This window comes from Mauremys reevesii, linkage group 9 (assembly GCF_016161935.1).
Source record: "Mauremys reevesii isolate NIE-2019 linkage group 9, ASM1616193v1, whole genome shotgun sequence".
Classification (NCBI taxonomy): Eukaryota; Metazoa; Chordata; order Testudines; family Geoemydidae; genus Mauremys; species Mauremys reevesii.
The window spans coordinates 48,600,641-48,624,130 of NC_052631.1; the positions used below are offsets into that span (position 1 = coordinate 48,600,641).

The 23,490-nt window shown below is 44.4% G+C and overlaps 1 protein-coding gene across 4 annotated transcripts in view; it reads right to left on the reverse strand.

Moving 5' to 3' along the window:
• PPP2R3A (protein phosphatase 2 regulatory subunit B''alpha) overlaps window positions 1-23,490 on the reverse strand; it is a 148,608-nt gene that overhangs the window by 71,658 nt on the left and 53,460 nt on the right. For 3 of the 4 annotated variants that reach the window (XM_039489858.1, XM_039489859.1, XM_039489857.1), the window contains exon 3: window positions 509-769. In XM_039489858.1, the coding sequence (XP_039345792.1) occupies window positions 509-769 (261 nt within the window). The remainder of the gene's footprint in view (window positions 1-508; window positions 770-23,490) is intronic. The other variant, XM_039489860.1, reaches the window with a different exon arrangement.

The following is a 23,490-nucleotide window of genomic DNA, read 5'->3' on the forward strand; positions in this document are numbered from 1 at the left end:
TAAAGTTGAGAAAATCTGAACCAATTACTGAACCGAAAAACAGGCAAAGGATTAGTTCCTGATATCACACCAGTCTAAACCCATTTATTCCAACAGTTAGTCCAGATTTGCACCAGCATAAGTGAGGTCAGAATTTAGCTCTATATGCCCTGGACAAATTATTTGCAACCGGGCTGTATGTAACAGTTGTGAATGTGTTCTCTGCTAAACTTCTTTGCATTTCTAAGAGGTCTGTCTGTTGGCCAGGGAAGCTGTCATTTTGTGAGTCAGATGTGACTCAGCGTGTATCAGAGGTGACACACTTCATCCTTTTCCCATGGAGACTTTGTGTTCATTCTTGTTTTATTGTTTCCTTAATAAAACATAAGTCATTCAAACTAAGTACGTTTGCTCATTGTGCACTGAAAAATATAAAACTGCAACTAGAATTGAGCAAATAGTTAATAAATTTAATTAATGTTTCACTGTCCCCCAAACTGTGAGTGACCCAGTGAATGGCTACATTTACCTTGGCAATTTTCCCCATTTCATAAATGTTGGCTCTCTCATCTTCAAACTCGGTAAAGGATGCTTCAATCCTGGCAATGGTCTCCTCATGATTGTTGCAGACACTTGGAAGCCCTTTGGGGAAGTAGAAACGTGGAATGTTTATGGATACAGGGGCACTGATAAGGACTTTATTCACAGTCACAAGAGGTCGAGGGCTGACTGCTGACTTCAAAGGGGCTGGGGATGGAGTCCCAGGCTTCTTCTCTTGTTTATTTTGAACCTGAAAAGATAATGCAAGAAATAAATACTTTCCCTACCATATGAAGTAAAAAACAAAAAAAACAAAAAAGGGGGGAGGGTGGAACCCTCCTGTTCCAAATGCACAAGACATTAACAAGTATCAAAAATACTTAGTAATTCATGTGTGTGTATAAAGTGATACAAAAGTCCCATGTTAAAATTATTATTAAGGTTGCAAAGTCAAACATCCAAAAGCTAGAAAATACCAGATTAAAGCTGTCTGTACAACCTTAGTGCCGTCCCTCGGTACATGTGCATTATGATACAAATTTCAATCACGTATTACTTTTTCCACAGCACCTCTGCCCCATTCAGTGCACAGGATGGCTGATGTTCAGGGAGTGAAGCCCCTGTTCAATATTTCTTTTCATTCTCATCATTCAGTGTGTGGCCCCCATGACTGGTTAACTGCACAGCAGCCAGCTCCTGCACTGAATGAGTTGTTGGGCTTTTCTGTTTGTTTATTTCCTCATGGGAATAGAAGCTTATTTCTATGGGGTTCATCACTACAGTTCCTGAGAGCCTGAATTCACCCTCATAACATACACACGAGGCAGGGCAGTATTATTATCCCCTTTTCCAGATAGAAGAACTGAGGCCCAAAGAGGTTAAAGCCAAGATCTGCAAGAGTGTCTCATAATTCTGGGAGCCTTAGTCACTGGGTGCCCAAACTGAGATGCCCAAGACCTGATTTTTCAGAGATGATGAGCACTGGCAGCTGCCGTGGACTTCAATTGGAATTGTGAGTCATCAGCACTTTTGAAAATTGTTCTCAAGGAGGGCAGCCAGGAGACAAGGAACACAAAATTAGTAGTCACATCTGAAAAGTCTGGTTTAAGGTCCCAGTTCAGAAGAGTATTTCTTTGTAGGAAAGGCATTTAAGCAGATAGCTCAGAACAAGACTTGAGCATGTGCTTAAGTGCTTTCCTGAATCTGGGCCTAGGTTATTTGCCTAACACCACACAGGAAATCTGTGGCAGAACCAGAGGTATAGAAGCTGGTAGTCCTGTGTCCTAGTCCACAAGAGCTTCCTTTCACTTCCTGAAGACCCCTGCCTCATTCACTACGCAATCTCATCCCATTCACCATTCTGCCTATAATGGATGTACAGTTATTAGGGAGGCACACTAGGCCATCCATTAATGAAACTCTGTAGTCTTTTAGTTCTGTTAACTTTAATATTTTTTGGAGAAAAGTCTTTAAAATTATAATCCTGAGCATATTCTAATTTTAAGTACTTTTGGAATACCTAAATTATGAGGTTATAAATTTAGAATGTAAAAAAAAAGACCCCCCCCCCCCTTTTTTTTTTTTTTTTTTTTTTTTTAAGGCATGACATGGGGATCTTTGTTCCGGGGCTTTCTTAAACACTTTTAATGTGAAATAGTAGAAAATAGTCATCAGATTACACATTGATAAATAATACCTTATTTTTTTGGAAAAAGACAAAGTTATTAACCATTAACTAGCTTACTCAGTTGTTTACAGTAACATGGCAGAAACAGAGGGCTGATGAGTCCACATGTGATGTCAACGTTTCCCCGACATCGAACAGTTTCTTGTCCAGTCTCCTAACTATAGAACCAAACATAGGGTGGCCATTTTCCCTGGGCGATGCCTGGCTTCAGTTCCATTGTGAGCAATGGGAAATAGCAGACAACTTTACTAGGGACAGTGTCATTGCCACATGCAACAACTACATGAGAGAGAGTCTCTCGGGGGCTAATTGGATGACCATATATTATTTTAAAAAAATAAACTTTAAGCTTCCTGTCTATGTTTTTTCAATGTCTTTATTTAAAACATTTGTAAAAGACAAGGAACTTCTAATAAAAAACACTTTGTGTAAATCAATTAAGGTTGCCAAGAGACAACAATGCCAAATATAAATATATTTATATAATATATATATATATTGAACAATGCCAAATATAAATATATAAATATGAAACCACAAAACCCAAGAAATATAGAATAAAGTCATGTGCACACATCCATTACCTTCTCCCACATTCTCACCCAAAGATATGCTCACAGTCAAATCCTCTAGCAAATCAGCCCTACTGAACTATAGTCACCAAGATGACACCAAAACAACCTTAATTCTGTCCTCTAAGGAATGCATAAAAAACATAATGCAAGTCTGTCTCATGGATAAGATGCATAGTAGCCCACAAATCAAAGATCACACATCCATACTGCTAAAAATATGTAGCCAAAAGAATCCCAGTGATGGGAAAAAAATACTAGCATCATTATACAGTACTATTGTTCACAATTCTAGTATTACAGACATTTGTTATAAGAAGTATCAATGCTCCTAAGAAGAAACACCACCAGGCTCAGAACCCCAAACAGCAGAAACTAAAGATACACCCCACAGGGACACTGCTCTCCTTGGCATAGGGCCTGTGGGCTCAATCCTTTCCTGACAGCAGGGTTCTAGAGTAGGGCAGGTGGCCCTGGGAAGATGGAACTCAATGAGAGGAGGAAGCAGGCGGCCTTTTTTGTGTGGTGGAGGGAGATGAAGGGACCTTTTGTGTTAGTATGCCTCCTCACCCTCCAGCGACTACTGCTGCCCAGGGGCAGTCACCTCACTTGGAATCTGGGAACCTTTTCCTTCTGGAAGCCATCCCTGTCCATCTGCTGCCCTCCTATGGCTCTTCCTCCTCCTCTGCACCCAGGTGTCAGGAGGTATGATGGGAGGAAGTAATATTTATTTAATCTTTAGTGGTTTCACTTAAAATATTTTTTAAAGGAGCTGGTAAGTAAATGTTAGAATAGTTTTGGTTACTGTTTGCTAAAATTATTCCAAATATTTTTAGGAAGAAGGAGCCTTGTTTAATTTAATTAAATAGAAGCAGAATTTATGGGTAGCTAATGAGGTAGGCACTCGTCTTTGCTGCTTTTGGTATTTTCTAGGAACATGGAGCCTTTTTCCTAACACATTTTAAAGACTTTAACTTGCCAGGGAATTGTTTTTAAAAAGTGAAAGCAATGCAATTGCTGGAGTCTTTCTGATTGCAATTTTCCATTCAGTTTGCTGGCACACCGTTCAGTCTGTCCCACCGAGACCTGTAAAGCTAGCCTCTCAGAGATGGTGGGGTGGGGGGGGGGGAGGATTTCTTATCTCCTAACACTCTCTTCACTTTTCCCCCTGTAAGCAGAGAGGACTTCTTCCCTCCACAGGATTCCCTCTCATCGCAGAGTGGGCATGTGTGTGTGTATATATACACTTGCAAATCACAGCATAGTAACATACAGCCTCTATATGGGAGCCCCGAGAGCTCAAAGGCCAGGTTTCTGAGCCTCTCCAATTCTCTTTTCCTCCTCACAACACAGAAGCAGCAGGAGACCTGCACCAGCCTTCAGTAACTTCTGATTCACTCAGTACCAGTTTTCAAAGGTGAGGCAGCGTGGTTAGTCTTAAAAGAGCAACACTCCAATGCAGAAACTACAGAACCCAAAGCATCAAAAAAAGAAAATGCTGGTGGCATCTGACTCAGATGATGAAAATGAACATGTGTCGGTCTACACTGCTTTGGATGGTTATCGAGCAGAATCTGTTATCATCCTCTGGAATGATGGTTGAAGCATGAAGGGACATATAACTCTTAAGTGCATCTGGCACATAAATATCTTGTGACGCTGGCTACAACAATGACATGCAAACACCTGTTCTCACTTTCAGGTGATATTGTAAACAAGAAGTGGGCAGCATTATCTTCTGCAAATGTAAACAAACTTGTTTGAGTGATTGGCTAGACAAGAAGCAGGACTGAGTGGACTTGTAGGCTCTAAACTTTTACATTGTTTTGTTTTTGAATGTAGTTAATTTTTGTACATAATTCTACACTTGTAAGTTCAACTTTCATGATAAAGAGACTACACTACAGTACTTGTATTAGATGAACTGAAAAATACTATTTCTTTTGTTTTTTACAGTGCACATATTTATAATAAAAAATAAATATAAAGTGAGCACTATACACTTTGTATTCTGTGTTGTAATTGAAATCAATATATTTGAAAAAATAGAAAATATCAAAAACTATTTAAATACATGATATTCTATTATTAACAGCAATTAATTTTTTTAATCGCTTAACAGTCCTACTTAAAAGTAATGAGATTTAAAAATTATACATGTTGGGTTCTCTTCTTTGCCTTCTGTTTTCTCAGCTTTCGTACACATTCACTTCACCTTTTCAAACTTCTTCCACAATCATGAGGGCTAGAAACTGAATCTTTTTTTTAAAATGAAAGCTGAGATTTTCATGTAATCTACTGTAGTGAACAGCTGAGACATGTCTCTCGGTGGTGCCTTAGAAAAGGCTGAGGACTCTGGACTTTGGAGTTTGATCAGCACTGCAGTTTGAAGTCTCAGAGTGCAGGGATCGGCAACCTTTGGCACGTAGCTTGCCAGGGTAAGCACCCTGGCAGGCCGGGCTGGTTTGTTTACTGCTGCATCTGTAGGTTCGGCCGATCATGGCTCCCACTGGCCGCGGTTCGCAGCTCCAGGCCAATGGGGGCGGGGGAAGTGGCAGCAAGCACATCCCTTGGCTCGCGCCACTTCCCACCGCCCACAGTGGCCTGGGACTGCGAACCACAGCCAGTGGGAGCTGCGATCGGCCAAACCTGCGGACGTGGAGGGTAAACAAACCGGCCCAGCCCACAAGGGTGCTTACCCTGGCGAGCTGCGTGCCAAAGGTTGCTGACCCCTGGGTTAATGGCTCCCTGGTGGCGAGGGGTGGGGCTGAGCTGATCTAAGCAGAGAAACTTGGTGTAAAACGTCACTTGCCAGGCAAGCTTGAGAGCCATGAACAGAGGCAGCTAACAGGGAAGTTTCAGAGGGGGTCTGGAGAGGGAGCAAGAGAGGCTTTCCTTTCAGGTTCAGGTCTATGCCAATTTCAAGGTGACCAGCAATGGAACTGTGGGGGTGACCTGCAATGGATGCGCCATGTTTTCTTTCCCGCTTGAAGCCAGAAGGGACTTCTGTGCATAAAGTACAAGTTTAGTGGCTGTGCTGGAGGGAAAGATTCTTGGATTGGAGGATCAAGAAGAGACGCTCCTGAGAATCAGAGATACTGAGGCATTCCTAGACAGCCAGGCTCAGGAAATATTGCTCTCCCAGGTTCAAGAAAGAATGGAGCTGACCACCAAAAAGTCACAGAGAGAAGAAGTCAGAGAGGAGACCTGGCAGTTTATAATCGGGGCAAGAGATCATGGTGACATCCTACAAAGCTGAAGACAGAGGAGGATGGACAGGCTGTGACTGTCACAGAGAAGTAGTCCAGGAGGAATTTCACACAGCTAGAATTTTCCAATCAATACCAAGTCTTCAACATGGAAATTGTGGAAGCCATCTCTCAAGATACAGCTGGTCCAAGGGAACAGAGAGATGTATGGGACATATGTGTAGTCTAAGGAAGACAAACGATCCTTGTTTGGGATTCAGGACTCAGAAGAATCTAAAACATTCTTCAAAGGACAAGCAGACAACAGGACTGTGCTGCCATCCCAATGCCAAGACACAAGTCGTCACTCCAAGACTGGATAGGCTTTGGAAAACAACAGGCAAGGATCAACTGGTGATGGTTCATATTGGCACTAATGACACTGCCTTTCAGGATATCTCACAGAGAATAGGGAATTTTAGAAGCGTGCTAAAGAAGAATGTCCAACCAGTCTTCTCTGGAATCCTTCCTGTCATGCAAGCAACGAAAGACAGAAGGCAGAAGATTCTGGAAGTGAACCTCTGGCTAGGTAAGTGGAAGGTTTAGGGTGGAAGGTTTTGGTTTTGTGGAACATTGCTCCACCTTCTATGGGAAGAGGAAGCAGTATAGTTTTGATGCTCTCCGTGTGAGCAGATATTAGAAACAAAATGAATCCTGACAATGATATTGGTCCATTAAATGGTAGAATTATTAGTAACAATGCAGAAAAGGCAGAAGTGTTCAATAAATATTTCTGTTCTATAGTGTGTGTGTGTGGGGGGGGGAGAATGACATACATTCAGGGGACATACAGTGCTCCCCGACTAACCCAAGCGTTCCATTACAGAACGCCTTGCATAAGTCGAATTTTGCATAAGTCGGGAACGTATACCCAACAATTATGCGCAAAAAAAAAAAAGGCTTATGGAACTTTCGGAACTTTTTCCATAAATGTGGATTTGCGTAAGTCAGGTTTGCATAACCCAGGGAGCATCTGTAGTTATATCATATGATAACAAGCTTTCCATTCCACTAGTATCTCAAGAGGTGTTAAACTGCAGTTACTAAAGTTAGATATTTTTAACTTAGCAGGTCTGGACAATTTGCACCCAAGAGTTTTAAGAGCTGGCTAAGGAGCTTTCTGGACTATTAATGTTGTTTTTTAATAGATCTTGGAACACTGGGAAAGTTCCAGAAGACTACAAGAAAGCTAATGCTGTGCTAATATTTGAAAAGCGTAAATGGGATGACATACATAGTTACAGACCTGTTACTATTGCACAGACCCCTGGCAAGATAATGGAGAGGCTGATATGGGACTCTATTTATAAATAATTAAAGAAGGGTAATATAATTAATGTCAATCAACACGGGTTTATGGAAAATAGATCCTGTCAAGCTAACTTGATATCTTTTTTTGATGAGATTATAAGTTTGGTTGATAAAGGTAACATTGTAGATGTAATATACTAAAGTCTTCTGTAAGGCATTTGAATTGGTACTGCACAACATTTTGATTAAAAAAACAAAGCAATATTAAATTAACACAGCACATATTAAATTAAAAGCTGTCTAACTGATATGTTTTAAAAGGTAATTGTAAATGAGAAATCATCAAGTGGATATGTTTCTAGTGTGATCCCTCAGGGATTTGTTCTTGGCACTACACTACTTACCATTTTTATCTATGACCTGGAAGAAAACAAAATCATTGATAATGACACAACCTTGGGGGAATGGTAAATAATGAAAAAGATAGGCCACTTACACAGAGCGATCTGGTAAGCTGGGCACAAGCAAATAATATGCATTTCAATACAGCTAAATGTGTACATCTAAGAACAAGGAATATAGGCCATACTTTCATGATGGAGGACTCTATCTTGGGAAGCAGTAATGCTGAGAAAGATTTGGAGGTCATAGTGGATAATCAGCTGAACATGAGCTCCCAGATCAATGTTGTGCCCAAAAGGGTTAATGCAATCCTTGGATGTATAAACAGGGGAATCTCGAGTAGGAGTAGAGGGGTTAATTTTACCTCTGCATTTGGAACTGATGCAACCACTGCTGTAATAGTGTGTCTACAATTCAAGAAGGAGGATAAAAATTGGAGAGGGTTCAGAAAAGAGTCAAGAGAATGACTAAAGGATTAGAAAACGTCTTTTGGTGATAAGTAGATTGAGTCTATCTTAAAGAGAAGGGATTCAGTCTATATAAGATTACAGTCTACAAGTACATACATGGGGAACAAATATTTGATAATTGGCTCTTCAATCTAGCAGAGAAAGGAATAACATGATGCAATTTCTGGAAGTTGAAGCTAGACATATTCACACTGGAAATAAGATGTAAATTTTGAATAGTGAGAGTAATTAACCATTGGAACAATTTACCAAGGATGGTGGGGGATTCTCCCCCATGGACAATTTTAAAATCAAGATTGGATGTTTTTCTAAAAGATATGCCATGGGAATTATTTCACGGAAGTTCCTCTGGCCTGTCTTATACAGGAGGTCAGACTAGATGATCACAATGGTCCCTTCTGGCCTTGGAATATACGACTCTCAGTCTTCATTTATCCCACTGCTACTGTGGTAGCATGGCATCCTGACTCACAGGTGAAGCCATGGATTAGTTCCCCAGGCCACAGCCTTAGAAACCAAATAACTAATGAAACAAGAGACATCAAGCTAAGTTACTTAACCTCTCACAGGTATCACAACACATACAAATGCTACATTTTGCATTTGCAACACAAAATTAAATGTGTAATCTGCTAATCAGCCCTCAAAAATAATTTTTTCTCCTGAAGTCAGTAAGGATCTTAGGACAGAAACAAATTGCATATGGATCCTTAGATTTTGAGGCCAGAAGGGGTCTCACCTCCTGCATAGCACAAGCCACACAACTTCACCGAGGTTTCTCTGCATCAAACCCATACATTCCAGTTGAGCAAGAGCATAGTCCTTAGAAGGAGACATATAATCTCAATTTAAATATTTCCTGTGACAGAGAATCCACCACATCCCTAGGAAAGTTATTCCCAGTGGTTAATTACTCTGATTGTTAAAGATATGAACCTTATTTCTAGGCTGAATTTGTCTAGATTCAGCTTCCAGCCTTTGGAATCTTGGATTTTGTTCTGGCTTTGTCCGCAAAATTAAAGAGCTTTCTGCTATCAGAAATCTTCTTCCATGTAGAGACTTGTAGACCACGACCTGCTCACCTTTTAGCCATCTCTTGAATAAACTAAGTAGATTGAGCAGCTTTAGTCTCTCACTGTCAGGTTGGTTTTCCAGACCTTGAATCATTTGTAGCTCTTCTCCAAACCCTCTACAGTTTTTGAACATCTTTGAAGTGAGGACACTGCAACATCTTTTTTGAAGTGAGGACACCAGGAATGGTCTTATTAAGGCCATATACAAGGGTAAAAACACCTCCCTGCTTCAACCAGATATTCTCCTGCTCATACATCCAAGGATTGCATTTACTCACTTAACTACCACATTACACTGGGAGCTGATGTCCAGTTAGTTACGCACCATGACTGCTAAGTGCATTTCAGAGTCATTGTTTTCCAAAATCGAGTATCTCACTATATAAGCATGACCTAAATTCTGGCTTTCTAGACTTATAACCCTGCATTTAGGTGTTTGAAAATGAATGTTGTTCAAGGCTTACCATGCAATCTAGATTGCTCTGTAGAACTGACTTGTTCTCATCATTTACCACTCCACCAATTTGTGTATCATCTGCAACCTTTATCAGCAACGATTTGGTATTCTTACAGATCATTGATAAAGATATTGAATAGCACTGGGCCCAGAACAGATCCCTGCGCAGGACCCCCCACCCCCCAAAATCCCCATTAGAGGATGATTCCCCAGTTACATATCAGGCTACGCCCACACTGCTCAGTAATTAACAGAAGAAGCAACTACAATCTATAACAAATTATAAATGCAAATTCAAGTATCATACACACAGCTTAGTGACAAATGGATCTACTAACATGCCAAACGTGAGGAAGATTTTGACACAAGGTGATAATGAAATAAATCTATAATTTGTTACAAGTAGCTGGAGTGGTCACTTGATGCATCTCTTAGCTAAAGTCAGATTCTCCAGGAATAAAGGAAAATATTGTTGAAACTGTAAAATACTTCCATAATAACCACTTTTCATAAGTTGTGCTTAAGACAAGCCAGATCATAGCTTATTCTGCCTCAAGATGCCTAATGGCATTCAGAAGCTAATTATTTTGAGTAGTTTGTTAAGAACTAGCACAACTGGATGAGAATTTGTGAAGATAATTGTGACAAAACAGATGGTGTTGTCACTGCCTATGTAGTAAACATAGGGATGAAGAGAAATTTAGAAGAACAGATTGAATATTTCCATTGGTTTGGACAAAGTGCAAATGGATGGCTGTAATATTGTTATGCTGTCAATACATTTGGAAGGTACTTCAGGAAACACAGAAATATTTAAGGACAAGCTTACATTACAGGCAGTGAAGAAACAGATGAAGCAAGCACTTGCTCCACTTCATTTTCTTGTCCCTGCTCTCAACCCAAAGCTCCAGGGTAGATGTCCAAGTACAAATAAGGTGCATGCTGCTATGACAAGGTCATTGGTTAATCAACCAACAGAACAGATTTCAGGGATGAAGAAGAATCAATCCAAACACGTGTTTGCTGCTGACCCTATCAATAACGTTGAATCACTGAAGTCCCTGGCAATCCATGTAGATGCAGTTTATAAAAGTCACAAGCCAGCTTTGGAAGTGGCACAGAGGAGCATTCTCTGCTGGTGTGATCCTCCCAAGACCAGCTATGCTGGGACAGATTTGTGTCAACAGAGCAGCACAAAGCCTACACAACAGAGCAGAGGTTTGGATCACTGAGCATGGCATGTAAAGCAAAATACTAACCGTCCAGGCACTCAGAGCAGCCCGACGGGACACCCACCCACCAATGGTGCTTCTCTTAAAAACAGTGCAACTAAGTTTTCATTGTCTTTATCTATTTCTCCCTATATCTGTGAAGTTGTGGTCCTCCTCCTAAAAAAAAAAAAAAAAAAAAGCTGTTTCCCCTTGTTTACGAATAAGACATTTTAACTCTGCACCCTAAGCCTGGATGGTCTATTTATAAACCTGTTGGTATCTGGCTGCAAATAACTTTCTGCAAATAGAGAAGCCTAGAGGGAACACAGTCGCATTCCCTGATCCAATAAAAAGACACAAAGTAAAACAAAAAGAAAAAGAAACCCAAGACTTCAAACCTGGGCCTGCTGGAATGACTTCTGCCTCTTCTTGATCCGAGATGGAAGAACAAAATCACAGCCTCTTGCAAGGAAAGCAAGCTCTCCTCTCAAGTCTGGGTCTCTTCGCAGAGAGTTTTCCTTGATCATCATCTTGTTAAGTTCCTGAGCAACCTTTTTGCTTTCCAGCTGTGGTACACAGTCTGCAGGAGATCACGTCAGCCCCAATGGGTCACTTTCTTATTTTTGCTTTTCACAGGCAAGGAGATGCAACTGATTTCATGTAGAAACATACTAACGCTTCTCTTTCCTCACAGGGAAAGCGTCCTAGCATAGTATCTGAATCCTGAAGCCAAAGCCCCCACCTTTTTTTACTGACATTTAAACTATCCCTCAGCACTACCAGTATCTCCTGATGCCTTCTTGCAGTACTTTCTCGAGAAACATGATCTACAACAGAATCTATTCCCCTGCTGGCTACATGACAGACAATCTGTCCTTGGCTTGTAATAGGCCAGGGGTATTGTGGGAAAGGAGGTACCCACCACCACTACCAAGAGTGCTAAAGTTAGACATACTGCAAAAGTAGCTAAATATATCACCTTCCCCAATAGTTCTTATTTTAAGAGCTTCAAAGCTGAAATGTGATGTGTAAACCTGCATCAGTCAGCCCCTGCTAGGCTAAAAACATATGCTCTAAGCACAGGCCAATATGGAAATGGTGTTAAGAGGTTTATGATGCCTCTGCCTTGTGAGCCGATGAAGCAGTGGAGCAAGACTAATTCTAATTCAAATTGTAGACTATTATTTTTAGAAAAGCTTAACTTTTATTCCTTATTTGGAAAAAGCAAATCACCTTGTTTCTCTCCATCTAAAAGAAGTATCGTAGGGTGACCTTAGGTAATAAACTCAGGCATTTTGGAGCAGCTATTAAAAATGGTTTTATAAAGAGACCTTAATGAGTCATCCTTTTATTTTCTTTTTCCACAACTCTCACTTTGCTGTCTCTGGCTTGAGGAGCACCCAGTGTCTAACTATGTTACTTTGAAGAGACTCACACAGATGATTCTGGCTTATGACATCTGGGTGCTGGCTTGATTCTCTGAACAGTATAATTTATAATAGTACTGAATCATGTGCCTGGAAATGGGGGCCTACATCCAGTTCCTGCTCCACAGGATGAGCAAACATCAGTTCTCTGTTTTTTCTTTCCTAGCTAATCCACTTCCACAGTCTACCACTCCCATTGCGTTTAGATGGTCCCAGCTACTTTGCCAGGAGCTCACTTTCTGTGTTTGGTAACACACAACTGGTGATACACCTGTTTTTATTATAATCCTGCTTTTGAGAATAATTTTACAAGCAAATATCCCGACAATGTCCAGACATCCACCAAATTAAGGACATATTGGACCACATTCCCTGTGTTGGTCCCTTGCTCTCACTGGGACCCTTGTAGGGGCTCCAGAAGCTCACAGGGTTTTATCCCCGTACAATAATTTAAAAGGAAAATCCTGTAGATGGTTGTGGGACCTCTTGGACTGCAAACAACAAATCTGGGAGTAACTTGTCCCACTTACAGGCTTTGGTGGTCATGAATTTGTGCAGCATTCTCTTGGGAGTCTTATTCAAACAAATGGCTTAAATGAGCACTCGAGGATGACAGACTGATGTTGTACCAGATCCTTGGCTGGTGTACATTGGTGTTACTTCAATGATTTTACTGTAGCCTATGGAAATATGGGAACTTACCCCAGCTGAGGATCTGGACCTTAACATTCTGGAGGGAGCACATTGCTTGTAGCTGCTGGAACATAAAGCTAGTGCCATTATCTGTTAACATTATCTTGGGTATCCGCTTAATAGAACACGAAGCTGCTGACTGGTGACAAATTGTGCTGCGAAGGAGTACAAAGAAATGGCCTCTGCATATTATGTGGCAGAGTCAACTCTGACCAACATATAACCACACTCCACACTGTTGGCACTCCGGGTACATCTACACTGCAATTAAAAACCTACTGCTGACCCATGCCAGCTAACTCAGGATCATGGGGCTCAGGTTAAGGGGCTGTTTAACAAAAACGTAGACATTTGGGCTCAGGCTGGAGCCGGGCTCTGGGACTTTGTGGGGGGGAGAGTCCCAGAGCTCAGGCTGCAGCCCGAGCCCGAACATCAACACTGCCATTAAACAGCCCCGTAGCTCAACCCCTGTGAGCTTGAGTCAGCTGGCATGGGCAAGTATCTAACTGCAGTGTAGATGTACCCTTATTTCTAAAAGGTCCTATCACATCAAGCCCAATCCAGCTGAATGGAATATCCACTGAACAAAGAGGGAGAAGAGTATGTTTGGGAGCCACCAGCTGGCACACATGGAAGAAATTACAGTATTCTTTGATTTCTTTATAGATCTGTGGCCAGGAAATCCGAGACAATTTTCTCTCCTCAGTCTCTTATGCTCCCAAGCAGCCAGACCAGGGTACAGCATGGGCTATGTCATATTTCTCTACAAAAGGACTCTCTCATTCTAAAGTTGTAAAAGTCCAATCCTTTTGTGTTCATTTAAGCTCCTTTACTTCTGCTTATAATTGTAAGGATATGTGTACTGTTGCTGTAAGTCTATAGCAGGAATGGGGATGGGAAAAGTTCTAGGAAGGCACTCTCCAGAGAAGACAGACAAAAGTTTTAGGAAGAATTCTAATTTCTTTATTTTAATGAATTATAAATATTGTGGCAGCACCTAGATGCCCAGCCAGGACTCAGGGCTCCACTATGCTGTGATTCGTTACCACTGCCACATGGCAGGGTACCAGATGTTGATTTATTTTGAACCAGCAGTGACAGGGTGTATTTACATCATCTTTCACTGAATGTCCAGAAAGATACTAAGACCTCTTGTACCCACAGTTTTAGCAACAGGTCTTTAAAAGAAATCCCCCATACCAGTGTGAAAAAAGGGACATAGCTATCTGGTAGTCACTGACTATTTTTTAGAATTGCAGACATTTACTTTTCATGCCCAGGTGAACAGGTCATAGAAGAGCTAAGAGGTTTCTTTTCTTGCTTTGACACTTCAGAAAAATGTAACTGACAATGGGACCCAGTTTGCCAGATCTGAATTCCCAGCTTTGGAGATATAGTAGATGTCAAGCACATTACTTCCAGTACCCAGCAAGGAACTAATAGAACTGTGCAGCAGAGAGATCCCCTATTAACTCTGCTGAGCTACAGGGCAAAGCCCACATCAGTCACCAGAATAAACCCTGCTCATCAAATTTTCTGGTTCAACAGATCTGAATACATTTCCAACCTTTGAGGCAACTCTTCACTGTAAGTGGCCATGATTAAAGGATGAGTTGAGAGATGCCAAATGTAAAAGATCTCTTATTTACCCATCAAAATGCAGTCAAATGTTCACTCACACCTAAACCTGGAGGCCCAATGCTGATGAAGGTGGATGAATGAAGCTGCTGTCGCTGTATATAGCTGCAACCCAATTCCTATGTGGCTGGGGCTGATCAAAGCATTCCATAAAGATGAAATGAGCAGCGGCTTCTGCTGGTTCCAAACCCAAGTGAACTGCCACAACACTCTAATAGCACTGGTATTCCCATTAGCAGTCGCCACCTTAGAGGTTTCAGGTGCCAGGTGTTTTGTCCCATTGAGCGTGAGTGTTTTAGGCTATTTCTCCACAATGTATTACATTCTAATTTTCCAAAACTAATTGCACTTTATTTTTTTCTATCACCTATGGATTGCTGGGGAGATGTATACATTATTGTAATTACTTGACAGCAAGCTGTTAAAGAGTAGGAGGGTGTCGCCCTGGGAGTGGTGACTGAGTTCTCCCCTTTAGCAGTATGTCTTGCATTCATTGATCATCTTTGAAGCGAATAAGTCTCTGGTCAGGGTCCCTCATTGGGTGAAGATGCCGTGTACTGCCAAATCGTGAAGTTCCCGTTCATGATCGATCGCAAAATGTCTGCTGAGCGAGTTCATGAGTACATTCTAAGTCCTGGGATGATAGGCTGCAGGCAAGAGGCTCTGGTGGTTGATACACCAATTCCAGAGATTAACTGCCTCTGCGCACAGCACGGCTGATCTCGTTCCTCCCCGTTTGTTGTCATAGAAGACATGTTCACCAGATATGGAAATATAACGATGCCGTAACTCCTGACATAGGCTACTATGACAGAAAATACTTTGGTGAAGACTCTGGGAGCATTAGCTAACCCAAAGGGGAGGACTCCATATTGGAAATGTTGGGAAATCACTGTAAATCTCAGGAAATGTCTGTGGGCAGGATGAATATCGATGTGAAAGTAAGTGCCCTTCATATCGAGAGCCATAAACTACATGCCTTTCTCTAAGGATGGAATTCTGGCTGCCAGTGTGACCATACAAAACTTGAGTTTGGGGATGAAATGATTGAGGTGCCAGAGACTGAGAACTGATATCCATCAACCTTTCTTCTTGGGATGAGGGTGATGGTTGAGCAGAATCCTGTTCCCTGATATTACGGAGGAACACGTTCTATTGCTCCCTGTTATAACAAGAAGTTCACCTCTTGGGTGAGAATACTATCATGAGAGTGGTCCCTGAATGGGGGGCATGGAGGGGGTTTTGGATGAGGTACTGTAACAAATTCGATCATGGTGGATGACTTTCGACACCCATCTGTCCATTGTTATTGCACTCCAAGTGTGGGAAAAGAGTGCTAAATGACCCCCAAAGGGAGCAGGAGTCGTGAGATGGTAGGCATAGTGGTTGGCAGCTCTCAGGCTTGCATCAGGAATACCTCATGGCTGACGGCTGTATCTTTGATGTTGAAGCCTGCAAGAGGGGTGCTGGACAGCGAGGCCTCTGTGCTTTTTGACATTTCCTTGGATGCTCAAAAGGTCTCTGTGAATATACTTGATAAGACCTGTAGCGTCAGGGGGATGACTGGCACTGTAATGTTCATTTCAGGGCAGGAGTGTAGATGCCCAACCAGCGTAGAGTGGCCCTGGAATCCTTTAGCGTATGGAGCAATTCATCCATCTTCTGGTTAAAAAGATGGAATTTGTTAAAAGGGAGGTCTTCAATAGTGTTCTGTATCTTCCCAGGAAAACCAGAAGAATGGCACCAAGACTCCCTATGCATGACTATGGCTGTAGCCATGGTCCTGGAGGAGGTATCTGCTGCACCTACTGCAGATTGGAGGGCAGTTCTTACCACAAACTTCCCTTCTTCAATAAGTGCCTGAAAATTAGCACTATTGTGTTATGGACGGCTATCCGTAAATTCCTTGAATTTACTGTAATTCAGGAAGTCATATTTGGCTAGTATGCCTGATAATTCACAATCCTGAATTGCAGCCTAGATGATGAAAATACGGTCACAGCCTGGACGATTAGGGAATTTGGAGGTGCATGGGAAAAAAAACTCAAAACCTTTGGCAGGAACATAATAGCATTTTTCTGCTCCCTTGGGGATAGCTGTACATGTAGCAAGGGTGTCCCACACTGTCCTGGCAGGCTCCAGAATGGCTTCATTAATTGGTAACACAATTCTCACTGCCCCCAAGGTGTGGAGGATATCCAGCAGCTTGTGCTGGCAGTCTTGGATTTCTTCTGGAAAAATTTGGGGTTCCCATGCAACCAGGGGAAGATCTAGGTATTTTGCCGCCCCAAGCATGGCAGGCAGGCTGCCTTCAGCGGCTTGCTTGAGGGAGGTCCCCGGTCCCGCGGATTCGGCGGCACGCCTGCGGGAGATCCATCGAAGCCGCTGGACCAGCAGACCCTCCGGAGGCATGCTGCCGAAGGCAACCTCCCTGCCGCCCCCACGGCGACTGGCAGAGCGCCCCCCCGTGGCTTGCTGCCCCAGGCACGCGCTTGGCATGCTGGTGCCTGGAGCCACCCCTTTATGCAACTTTCCATAACAGCTCCTGAAATTGTTTGAAATCATCCAGTCGGGGAGGGGATGCTGTAGTCACCTCCTCATCTGGAGATGAGGAAGGGAATATTGCCAATTCTAGTGGAACTGCTGGGACCAGGCTAAAAGGTTCTCCCTCCACCACCAGATCTGCTTGCCTACTGGTGGGTACCCTTGAGGGGGAGGCAGGTGATGGTTTCCTCATGGCCCGGACAGGTTCCAAGGGGTAATATTGTGTCCAGGGTCCCCAATATGGCCTATAAGCTGGATCCGATGGAGGTTGTGGGAGTCCCCACAGAATGGGGTACCAATGGCCCCATGGTGACTGAGGGGTAGATGTTGCAAGGGATGTGATGGTCTCCGTGATGGCGCTTACGAATGGTATGATAAAGGTGGCTCTTCTAGTTCAGATTCATTGGAAGAGGAGAAGGTGAATTCCAGTTCCAATCGCAGTACCATCAGAGCTGGTGGAAGAATGTAGCTTATCCATGTAGGGGGAGAGGGATCCCATATCAGAGGCATGTCCCTTCATGGAGATATGATCTCTCTAGAAGTGGAGGGACCCTAGGGAGGGGGTGACTCTGGATCTGGAAGGCAAATATATCCTGAGGCTCAGCCACTGTTCTGGATCACCCCGGTGTGAGAGGCACTCTCTCTCTCCCAAGTATTGGTACCGGCGCTGGGGTCTTTCCCGGTAAGGGAGGGTCCCGTGTTTTGTGGTGTGCCAGAGATGGTGGTACCAATGTATCAGTGCCTGGAACCACTGGATCTCATCGCTTATGGGTCTTTTTCTCATGCCTATCAGACTTAGCGCATACTCCGTCTCCTTTGGCCAAGCAGGTGGAAGGAGCATCTATCTTCTTTGATTTGGAGGAAGGCTTAGTCCCAGTTCTTAATTTGTGCCAGGGTGTGCCAGTGCTGAGCCCGGCACCTCTAGGCTTGGCAGTTCATAGCCCTGGCACCTCTGGGGTCTGTGGGGAAGGTTCTGCTGGCACCGGAGTCAGATGTGGTAGTGGGAGGCATGCTCTTCACTGAATGAGGCTGATGAACAGGGAAGTTCCCTGGCCTGGGTCCGAGTGCGGTCTCATGGCGAGCTCCATGAGATGCTTCCAGAGGTAAAGTGCCTGGTCTTCTCGGGTGCGGCTGGGGAAGGACTGGCAAATACTAGACATGGCTGCAATGTGGGCTTCCCCCAGGCAGAAGAGGCAGCATTGGTGGTTGTTGCTAATCGAGAAGAATTGCAGGGAGGAGGCTCAGACTTTGAAGCCTGGAGTCCTCCGCATAGTCCAGTACCCGCATGTAGATATGGGGGAGGAGGGCTGAAAACCCCAAAGTTTATCTAAAAACAAGCACTAAAACTATTAACTATCAGAACTAAGATAAAAATAAAACTGGTAAATCTACTATAAAATTCATAAAACTGTACAACTATCTTTTTTAGAAGTGCATCAGAGATGAGGACACTAAAAGGTCTGACCCGGACCAGGTGGTGATGAGAAGGAACTGGAGATGTGGTCAGTGGACCCTGTCCTTTCTCACCTCAGATGGGCGCATGAGAGGAGGCAGGGCACATGCGTGGGCCAATAGACACTAGTTTCAAATTCTCCAACTCTGGGAGCATGGTGCAAATGCATAATCCTCAGTGGAATACAATAGTGATCATAATTTGAAGAAAAAACTGGTATAACCTAATTGTTGAGTGCTTGACTTTGCAACCTTAATAATCTTAACATTCTGCAATTTTGCAGGTTTTAAAAAAAGCAAACTGAACAGATTCCATCATGTGACATCATATTAACACCCAGGTGGGACATCAGCAGAGCTGCAACCGTTAGATACCCCCCACAGAACTAATGGAGTAACTGATAGCAACAGTAGGTTGTTACCTTCTATGTGGACCAGCACTAGAGAGGCCAAGGACACTTTGTCAGTGAGCTTCACATATGTTTGTAACAGCAGAGGAAAGATGAGACTTAGGGATCTTGAGTTCCATTTCATGCTCTGGAGGGGAGCGTTCTCTAGTGGGCAGAGACTCTTCTGCCCTATCACCTACAACCTCTCCCTGTCCCAGTCCTGTCTCTTTCCCACTCCTAGCTCCTCATCAAGACAGTCCCACTCTCGACTCCTTCGGTTTCTCATCCCAGTCCCAGTTTCCTCACCCAGCCATTCCCAGTCTACCCTTCACACCCAGTCTCTATCTTCTGCCCCATCCTCCAGTCAACCCCTGGCTTGACATTCCCCATTTCCACTGGCTCCCAGTTTTAATCTCGCTCTCCAGGCTTCTTATCCAATCTCAGTGCACCCCTCATCTGCCACTGGCACACTCTCTCAGTCTCTTTACCCAGACAATCCCAGTTCTCCTCCCCGACTCCAGCTCCTTGTCTGATATCTCCTTTCCCCCTCCCCACCTCCTTACCCTCACTTCACTGGTTCTGTCACCTTGCCTAGCTAGTCCTGTCTCCCTCATAGGTCCTCATCCAATTTCAGTATTCCCCGCATCCACACCTGATTTCCCTCCCTGGCTCCCTGTTCCAGGATCCCCATGAATTTCCAGTCCCGGTGTCCCGTCCCCCCCGCCTCCAATCTCAGTCACCTCCACGCAGGCTCCTTTTCCCAATCTATTTCATGAACCCTCCAACTCAGCCCCCCCCCTCAGGTCTGGTTCCTGTCCCCTCTCCATTCAATTCAGGCAGCTGCTCCTCCACATTACCTGGGGCCAGCAGGGATGTCATTGAGAGCACAGGAGAAACAGCCTCCCTGCTCTAAGACCCAGTTCTGGTGTCTTGACCCATCTTGGCCTGGAGCAGCAATTACAGGGAGAGTCCTACTTTGCCCCTGTAGCCTGGGGTTGGAGCATATTCAGTTGTTCTGTGGTGATGGCACATGCACACTCTGGTCACATGTAGAAGCTGTGCTCAGTGAGGACGGAATTTTCAGAGATTTAACTACTAAAATCAAACAAGACTCTACTGAGCATGTGCAAACTGAGATTTTTCGAAGTGGTATAAAACTTAGCCACATTTTGGTGAATTTTCACTGGGATAGCAAAAGGCCATCCCTTACCAACTTTCAGGGGCCTACTCCGGAGCATAGGGGCACAAGAGCTTTGCAAAGAAAATGCCAGAATTTTTTTGACATTGCAAAATATGCATTTGTCCCCATCCTCATTCTCGGAAACAGTTGAATCATTTTAACTGAAATTTTCCAAAAACATTCAGCCTAAGGCAGACATCCTGCACAGAACATTTCAGCCAAAACAGTTAACATTTGGCAAAGTTATAAGTCAAATTGAAAACAGGGTTTTATAATGGGAAGTGTTGGGCAAACTTAATAAGACTGAGTGGTACCAGCCCTGCCTATAATAAGAATAATGTGCGTTTGTTACATACACAGTGTAAGACTGATGAAGCCCTTAACTGTTCACTCCCTTGTTTTTAAATACTGTAACCTTAACTGTTTTCTTAAACAAATGGCCAGCTCTTCAGCTGGCATAAACCAGCATAGAATTCAATGCAGCTACACTAGTTCACACCAGTTGAGGGTCTGGTACAAAGTGACTGGAGTTTTTGGAATTTCTCAGCACTTGAGGGTTTTTGTTCATTGTTTACATCTTTCAGTTTTGAATTTGTATAGGTAAGTGAAGGCAGTTTTTAAAGTCTTACATAAATGGGGTGGACTGGTTTCTAGATTATTCAGTAAAAGAAGGGAGTAGTGCTAAGCAAATTAATAAGGGTTCCCATGCAGTCCAAGCTTTATTCAATGGATATCTGAAAAGATACATATGTTCCGGAGATACTGTTGCTAAACTGGCCACCTGCATGTGGGCACACACTGTTTTAACTCAGATTATGGGTAAAAAGCGCGTGACTCAATAGCCAAAACCTAATAAAGTGCTTGGCTCCATAGCCACAGTGCCTCCCAGCCAATTCACTAAACCTTGCTATGCCAGTCACCCCATCTGAAAGATGTGGTTCTTAGCTTTGCAGTTACCTAGTGCTTTTTCATCTGAAGATCTCAAAGCACTTTAGAGAAGTGAGTAAACATGGTTATCCCCATTTTACAGTTGCCTCACTTAGTACAACAAGGGCTTTCCTGAAACAGCTTCCTTTGTCTTCAGATGAAACCGGGCAATTGTCAGCTAAACAACATTTTCCAAACCAAAGTAATGTGGGGGAAGGGGAGGAGCTAAAATAAAGCTTTATTATGGAAACTGGTTGCAACATTTACTGCTTCCCCATAGTTAGTCTCTTAATGATGTACAAAGACAGCATCCATGTTTTAGCATTGGGCTTTCTGTTTCTGTAATACCAAGTCCTGACATCCCCTTTTTTTCCTGGGGGACTTCAGAAATCTTTGGAAAATAGAAAGGTGACATCACTGAAGGGTGAAACTAATTCTTCAGCTCTCCCACGCTCAAATGAGGAGGTTGCATGTTCACCCTGACTGGGAGCTGAGAGAGCAGTGGCTCAGGTTTTAGACTCTGGCAACAGAAATGTTCCAGCTTTCCAAAGACTGCCACAGTCCCCCATGAAAAAAGACGGTTACTCACCTGTAGTAACTGGTGTTCTTCGAGATGTGTTGCTCCAATCCATTCCAGTTAGGTGTGCGCGCCGCGCGTGCACGGCATCTCGGAACTTTTTTCCCTAGCAACCCCGGCGGGCCGGCTGTCGCCCCCTGGAGTGGCGCCGCCATGGCGCTAAATATATACCCCAGCCGGCCCGTCCGCTCCTCAGTTCCTTCTTGCCGGCTACTCCGACAGTGGGGAAGGAGGGCGGGTCTGGAATGGATTGGAGCAACACATCTCGAAGAACACCAGTTACTACAGGTGAGTAACCGTCTTTTCTTCTTCGAGTGATTGCTCCAATGCATTCCAGTTAGGTGATTCCCAAGCCTTACCTTAGGCGGTGGGGTCGGAGTGAGACGTGGCGGAGTGTAATACCGCAGAGCCGAAGGCTGCATCGTCTCTAGACTGCTGCACCAACGCGTAGTGAGAGGCGAAGGTGTGGACTGAAGACCAGGTGGCCGCTCGACAGATGTCCTGGATCGGGACGTTGGCCAGGAAGGCAACCGATGAGGCGTGCGCCCTTGTCGAGTGGGCGGTGAGGCGGCATGGCGGCACGCGAGCAAGCTCGTAACAGGTTCGAATGCATGCAGTCACCCAGGACGAAATTGTCTGGGAGGAGACCGGCTCACCCTTCATGCGGTCGGCGACGGCGACAAACAACTGGGTCGAACGCCGGAAAGGCTTCGTTCGCTCGATGTAAAAGGCGAGCGCCCTGCGGACGTCCAGGGTGTGAAGCTGTTGTTCCCGAGGCAGGCATGCGGCCGGGAAGAAGACCGGAGGAAGATCTCCTGGTTGAGGTGGAAGGCCGATACCACCTTAGGGAGGAAGGCCGGATGTGGCCGAAGCTGTACCTTGTCTGCATGGAAGACGGTGTAAGGTGGGCCCACCGTTAGCGCTCGAAGCTCCGAAACTCGTCTCGCGGATGTGATGGCGACGAGGAAAGCTGTCTTCCAGGAGAGGTAGAGTAGTGAACACGTGGCCAAGGGCTCGAAGGGGGGACCCATCAGTTTGGCCAGGACGAGGTTCAAATCCCAGGTCGGGGTCGGACGCCGCACCGGCGGGTATAAGCGGTCCAAGCCTTTAAGGAAGCGGGAAACCATCTGGTTGGAGAAGATGGACCGACCTTCCAGCGATGGACGAAAGGCGGACACTGCCGCGAGGTGAACCTTCAATGAGGAGACTGCAAGACCTTGCTCCTTAAGGTACCACAGGTAGTCGAGGATGGTAGGTACCGGAACGACGAATGGATTCAGAGAACGCTGATCGCACCAAAGCGCGAACCTCTTCCACTTCGCGAGGTAAGTGGAGCGCGTGGAAGGCTTGCGGCTTTCCAGGAGGACCTGCTGAACTGCCGCGAGCAGCCCTCTCTGCGTGGGTCAACCACTCAGGTACCAAGCTGTAAGATGGAGGGACTGCAGGTTCGGATGGCGGAGTCTGCCGAAGTCCTGGGTGATGAGGTCCGGCCACAGCGGGAGGGGGATGGGTTCCCGAATGGAGAGCTCGAGCAGCAGGGTGTACCAGTGCTGCCTCGGCCAGGCCGGCGCTATGAGAATGACGTGGGCTCTGTCTCTCCGAAGCTTCAGGAGCACTCGGTGCACGAGCGGAACTGGAGGGAAGGCATAGAGGAGGCGATCCGTCCAGGGGTAGAGAAAGGCGTCGGACAGGGAGCCTGGCGAGCGACCCTGGAATGAACAAAACCGGTGGCACTTCCTGTTCTCCCTGGAGGCGAATAGGTCTATCTGGGGA